Genomic DNA, 6,505 nt, shown 5'->3' with positions numbered 1-6,505 from the left:
CTCAGCTAGGAGGCTGTTGTGTGGACCTCAGGAGGCTGTGAAGCAGCAGGCTAGGAGAGAGAAGGAAATGGCCCTTGTTCCTGATGAAGGGGCCCTCCTTCCTGTGAGGGTCTGGGCACAAAGGTATCTCTCTCCCAGCCTCCTGTCTCCCCAAACCACAGCTCAGAGGTGTGAAAGAATGAAAAACAACAGGGGGAGGGGAGGCGGAGAAGAGCCAGGTGCACAGTTCACACCTTGACCACTGTTGAGGCCCCAGGCAGCTTCACTCTGACTAACTTCCTCCTCAGCCCTCTCTGCTGCAGAACAGGGAGGGCCCAGAGACCAGAACACAGGCTGTGAGCTTTTGGCTAGCTAATTGCCTCTGACCTACTCTTGGGATGGAAAAGGACCAAGTTAGAAGGCCAGGTGAGGGCTTGGCTCACCTCTGTGACACAGGAACCTTCCAACGTAGTATCTCAGCTGCAAACAACTAAAGCCCAGCACTGCAATTTTGAGGCTTGGGAGTTAGGTTGGCACCAGAAGAGGAGGAGCAAGCTACTAACTGGGCACCCATCTTTGCCATGTGCTTTCCACACATAGGGTGCATAGTCCACAGAGCAGTCCCATCAAAATACATGCTGTCCTTTAGACCCACTCTTCAGAGAAGGAAAATGAAGCAGAGAGACGAAATGCTTTCCCAGGGTCAATAGCTGGGCAGCCAGGGAATTTGGCTAGAACTGGCAGAGTCCCCTCTATCAATTGAAGCCAGAGACCACCCACTTTTATGGAGGACTAGCCCACTGGCCCTGGCTGTGGCTACATGTACCATAAGCTACTTACATGTACCATAAGCTACTACCCTCTATCATGGGTTCTCTTGGCATGGAAAGTTCTAGGTAGCTGTGGTTCTGGGGTCTGTATTTACTCACTTCCGGTCTTCAGCTGCACCTGTGCTAAGCCCTTGCCCACCCCACCCCCCCCACCGCCCCATGCTAAATGCCTAAGCCTGTGGTAATCTAGGTTAATCTTAGAGCAACTCTGCTGAGGGAACTGCCTTGTTAGGGTTCTGATCTGTCCAAGATCTCAGAGGTTGGGTAGGGTGGAACTAGGCCTGGAGTCCAGACAAGGTCAGTGCTCTGCCAATTGCAAGACAGCTGTCCAATTCACTCAAGAGCACCAAGAGACCCCACCTGGTCTATCAGGGCCTAATCTTGACCCAGGCCTCAGAAAGGAAGGCTTCTCTACACCTGACCTTTAGTCCGCATCCCTCCCTGCAACCTGGAAAGGTAAAGATCAATGAGAACAAATGAGACTAAGGCCCAGGAAGGAGACTAGGGGTCCCTAGACATTTACACTTCATATAGAGCAGTGATATTTTGACAGCCACTGGGAAGACACACACTGGATTGCCAGCTTCTGCCAATACGAGGCATCTCTAAAATGACCATCTGTTTTTTCTACCATTTCTTTTATAAAGCAAAAGTCCCCTTTAATGCCGAAAAAATGGGACAAGGAACACAATGGCAGACTACATCCTTGAAAATGAACAAGGGTATATATAGCCTTTGTAATTATTTTTCTCATTTGCATAAGTCACAGACAGGCATTGGGAAATTGTGGTCCTTGTGGGCACTAAAGAGATTTTCTCGTGCTTTCCAGGCTTCTGTCTTCTCTGCCAAGTCTTATACATCCTGACTGGCCTAGCCTCAGGAATCCTCTTAGTCCCCTGCATGCACATAGTTCCTGATCTCCTCCAAGACCTTAGGTCCTTTTGACCTGAGCCCTGCAGGTGGTAGGTTATTTCAGAGAAGTGTCCCACCTGTCCACAGGAAGAGAATGGCATTAAGTTTGGCAGGTACATACCATGTCAATAAGCTTAGACTGAATTGGTGGAGCAGTTTGTTTGAAACCTGAGCATCAGCCCAGTGTGGTGGCTCATACCTGTAATCTCAGTACTCCGGAGGCTAAGGCAAGAGGATCATGACTTCAAAGCTAGCTCGGGCTATATAGCAAGTTCTTGTCTCAAAAAGAAAATCACCTTTAAGATAAACATGATAGCCCCACACCTTTAATCCCAGCACTGAGGAGGCAGAGGCAGGCACATCCCTGAGCTTGAGGCCAGCCTGTTGATTCTAGTCCTGACTTCCACTCCATGGCACTGATGCATGCATACTATTGCTTTGTGTGGCGATTTCTACAGTGTGCATAGGTAGTACCAAAGTGCATACAATATTCTGTTACTTGCCTCTTCTACCACATGGGCACGGAGCACCTCTGCATTCAGCCTCGTGAAACATATGTGGCTCTCCACTTGTGTTTAGCTGGATGAATACATCAGTTTGTCCATTTAAGAGATAGTGGACTATCCCACCCTCCTGCCCAATGCTGTTCGAAATGGAGCGATCCTATTATCCCAGCTCTCAGGAGGCTGAGCCAGGAAGGTCACTGAGAGATCAAAGCCAGGTTGCCCTACAGAATGAGACTATCTCAAAAAGAACCAAGACACAATTTTAAGAGTGCTAACGGGCCAGGCACTGGTGGCACACACCTTTAATCCCAGCACTTGGGAGGCAGAGGCAGGCGGATTTCTGAGTTTGAGGCCAGCCTGGTCTACAGAGTGAGCTCCAGGACAGCCAGGGCTACACTGAGAAATCCTGTCTCAAAAAACCAAAAAAAAAAAAAAAAAGAGTGCTAACGGCCTTTTTACAGACTACCCACTTTGAGATGGATCTGGAAAAGCAGGTGCTACCATGGGATGGAATAGCACATGGTCTAGGTTGTTGAGCAATGAGCAAGCAGTGTGATTCAGAAGCAGTTCTTGCACCTGGCAGCAGGGCTGCCCTGTACTTCCCCATTGTGTGGCTTCAGACCTTTCCTCAAAGAACCTTCCCCCAGCCAGCCACCCCAGAGCCTTCACTAGAACCCAGACTTTTTTGCTCTCTCACCAGATGGAGCTCCAATATTCCTGGTAGCCTGTTGTCCTATCAGCTGCACTGCTTGACTGTGCCACACAAGCCCAGCTGCCAACCACAGAGTTATCAAGTATTTCCCAATTCCTGAGTGTGCTCCTGAACAGCTCCATCTGATATGGACATTATATGGACATTAGATGACTTTGGACTCATTATGATTTTATATATACATACCCATCAATGCCAGGTCCGATTCAACCATCCCCAAATTAGAAAAGAAAAGAGGTGGGCATGCTGCTCTTGGAAACGTCCTCCCTTCCCATGCAGTTATGATAGTAATAGCCATACCACAGCCCACTCTAACACAGTCCTAGCGGGACTCCAATCCCAGACTTGCTAGGGGAAGGTCCCTTCAGGTGGGCTTCCCTCCTGCAGTCACTGCCATTAGATCACACTTCCTGCCTGTTCCTAGACTTGTTTAATTATTTATGAATGGTATTGAGTAGGACAAGAACTGCAGACTTGGTAACAGTCCTAAGTTCCTGGCTAACCCATTCCAAGTGTATTCACCTGGCCACAGGAGTGGCAGAAAAGGCAGAAAAGCCCTCTGTGGGTGTAGATTACCCTTTGGAAGAGGCTGTGCTGAGCCGTGAAATCTTCACTTCCTCTGCTCACTGCAAGTTCCCAACCACAAGTGCCAAAGGCAGAGAAGCAGGCAGCACGAGACCTGACCCCAGCAGCCACAGCCACAGCCAGCCAAGCCATGTACCTTGAGGTAAGTTCTGCTGCCTAGCTCAGCTACATTACAGTGGCCAAGTGGCCGAGCTTTGATACCCGGGATGAGTCTGGGCTGGCCCACAGCCAAGAGGCTGAGTAAGCAGCTTGGAATGCAGAGGTTCTGATAAGAGCATTGGTGGAGTGGGAAACCCAGCCTGGCCACTAACCACAGGCATGTCTCCTGCCTCTGTGGCTTGGATGCCTCATCTGAAAATATCAAGCTGTAGAAACTGAACTCTCAGAGAGTTTGGGATAAGGTGTAGAGATGAAGAAGACCCCTGCTATCCAGATGAAGTGGAATGCCCCCATTGTCCTAGCTACTTGGGAGGCAGAGGCAGAAAGCTCATTTGAGCACAAGAGTTTGAAATCAGCCTGGCCATCTTGGGAAGACCAATTAAGGCTTGGGTGGGAAGCTCAGTGGGTACCTGAGTGGTTGCGCAAGTCTCTGGGTAGGGGAAGAGAGGCAAGTCTCTGTGTAGGGGTGCACAGTAGTTTGTAGAAAATCCTTATTTAAGATCAGGGAGTCAGGGTCACCAGATAAGGGCTGAGGAAGGAACGGAGGGCCAGGGACTAGAAGATGGAGTTTGGAAGCACCTGGGGTGGCCAGTGGTTGATCCAGGGGTAACCATAGCATTGAGGCTGGCAAGCCACCAAGAGTGAAGACGGGGGGGGGGGGGGGGGAGGGAGAGTGGAAGGCTCCAGATCCTGGAAGAAAGTTCTTTCTCCTGCAGAGGACCTCTGCCCTGGCTGATAATCCAGAAAGGGTCTGGGGGTGGTTGGGAGTTGCCAGCCTTTGAAAAGGGGAGTTACCTTCCCTGTCTGAGTAGCTGGAGTTAAGGAGGGGTGGGTCTGGGACAGCTCAGGGTCTGGCCCAGAATGAGCTACTGCTAAGGGAAACACTCACTAGAATAAATGACAAGGCACAAAGGGGCCAGTCAGTTGCCAAGCCTTTACAGAGAATGGCCTCCCTCCCCTCTTTCCCCCTTCCTTGGGCAGGTTAGTGAACGTCAAGTGCTAGATGCCTCGGACTTTGCCTTTCTTCTGGAAAACAGCACCTCTCCCTACGATTATGGGGAAAACGAGAGCGACTTCTCTGAGTCCCCGCCCTGCCCACAGGACTTCAGCCTGAACTTTGACAGAACCTTTCTGCCAGCCCTCTACAGCTTCCTCTTTTTGCTGGGGCTGCTAGGCAATGGGGCAGTGGCTGCTGTCCTACTGAGCCAGCGCACTGCCCTGAGCAGCACAGACACCTTCCTGCTCCATCTGGCTGTGGCCGATGTACTGCTGGTATTAACCCTCCCACTGTGGGCAGTGGATGCTGCTGTCCAGTGGGTTTTTGGCTCTGGCCTCTGCAAACTGGCAGGTGCCCTGTTCAACATCAACTTCTATGCAGGGGCCTTCCTGCTGGCCTGTATAAGCTTTGACCGCTATCTGAGCATAGTGCATGCCACCCAGATCTACCGCAGGGACCCCTGGGTCCGTGTAGCCCTCACCTGCATAGTTGTATGGAGTCTCTGTCTGCTCTTTGCCCTCCCAGATTTCATCTTCCTGTCAGCCAGCTATGATCAGCGCCTCAATGCCACCCACTGCCAGTACAACTTCCCACAGGTGGGTCGCACTGCTCTGCGTGTACTGCAGCTAGTGGCTGGTTTCCTGCTGCCTCTTCTAGTAATGGCCTACTGCTATGCCCATATCCTGGCTGTGCTGCTGGTCTCCAGAGGCCAGAGGCGCTTTCGAGCTATGAGGCTAGTGGTGGTGGTGGTGGCAGCCTTTGCTGTCTGCTGGACCCCCTATCACCTGGTGGTGCTAGTGGATATTCTCATGGACATGGGAGTTTTGGCCCGCAACTGTGGTCGAGAAAGCCGTGTGGATGTGGCCAAGTCAGTCACCTCAGGCATGGGCTACATGCACTGCTGCCTCAATCCACTGCTCTATGCCTTTGTGGGAGTGAAGTTCAGAGAACAAATGTGGATGTTGCTCATGCGTCTGGGCCGATCTGACCAGAGAGGGCCCCAGCGGCAGCCATCATCTTCACGGAGAGAATCATCCTGGTCTGAGACAACTGAGGCCTCCTACTTGGGCTTGTAACTCTGGAATGGAACTGTAACCTGTGCAACCCAAGTCCTAACACACTCCGGGTTCTTCTCCTCCTTGTAGTTGGGCTAGCTCGAACTTACCCATAACTTTGCTGCCAGGACTTACTGGCAGCTCAGCATATCCAGGTCTCCTGAGAACCACTCTCAGCTCCAAGGACAGCACCATTACTGTGCCTTAGCTGCCATGCCCTATCTTGCTGTTTTAGAACCAGCTGCCTGGAGCCCAACCACCCTTCTAAATTAGCAAGTAGAACTCAGCCATCCCTGTGTGAGAAGAGGAAGAGGCAAACAGCATAGAGGGCCAGGCCTTGCTCAGCACTGAATGTGCCTATGGTCTCCAGTATCTCCATATTTGCCCAATTTTATGTCTAGAAACCCCGCTTAAACTTTCAATAAAAAAGGCAATGAGGTTGACCAAGGTGTATTCATAGTCATTCTTTGCACTAGGTCTGGCTGGGCTCTGGTGTGTATTTCCCGTGTCATCCTGCCTGGCTTAGAGTCTGTCTCTCTGCCTTCCTGGGTTCTACTGTGCCCTCTGCTGCACCTCCTGTTGCCTAGACACAGTCACAGGTTTGGGTGGTGGCAGTGAATAGTTAAGCAGCTGGTTGTCTAGGTATACTTTGGGGGCACTAGACATTAATAAACCATAATTTCTGGATCCCAGCAGCTCAGGCCAGCAGGAAAGGTGTGGTAAAAATGAACAAATACCAAGTAATCTATACTACAGAGAAAGAAGGCAGC

At 50.9% G+C, this 6,505-nt stretch overlaps 1 protein-coding gene across 1 annotated transcript; it reads left to right on the top strand.

The window, feature by feature from the left end:
* The first annotated feature begins 3,448 nt into the window (after positions 1–3,448).
* Cxcr3 (C-X-C motif chemokine receptor 3) lies at positions 3,449–6,161 on the top strand. The gene is made up of 2 exons (XM_034486179.2): positions 3,449–3,666; positions 4,665–6,161. The coding sequence occupies exons 1-2, from the start codon at positions 3,655–3,657 to the stop codon at positions 5,754–5,756; spliced, it is 1,104 nt and encodes a 367-aa protein (XP_034342070.1). The 5' UTR covers positions 3,449–3,654; the 3' UTR covers positions 5,757–6,161.
* Positions 6,162–6,505: the final 344 nt, after the last annotated feature.

Source organism: Arvicanthis niloticus, chromosome X (genome assembly GCF_011762505.2).
Source record: "Arvicanthis niloticus isolate mArvNil1 chromosome X, mArvNil1.pat.X, whole genome shotgun sequence".
NCBI lineage: Eukaryota > Metazoa > Chordata > Mammalia > Rodentia > Muridae > Arvicanthis > Arvicanthis niloticus.
The sequence above is the reverse complement of the archived record's forward strand: the minus strand, read 5'-3'. Positions and strand labels throughout refer to the sequence as shown.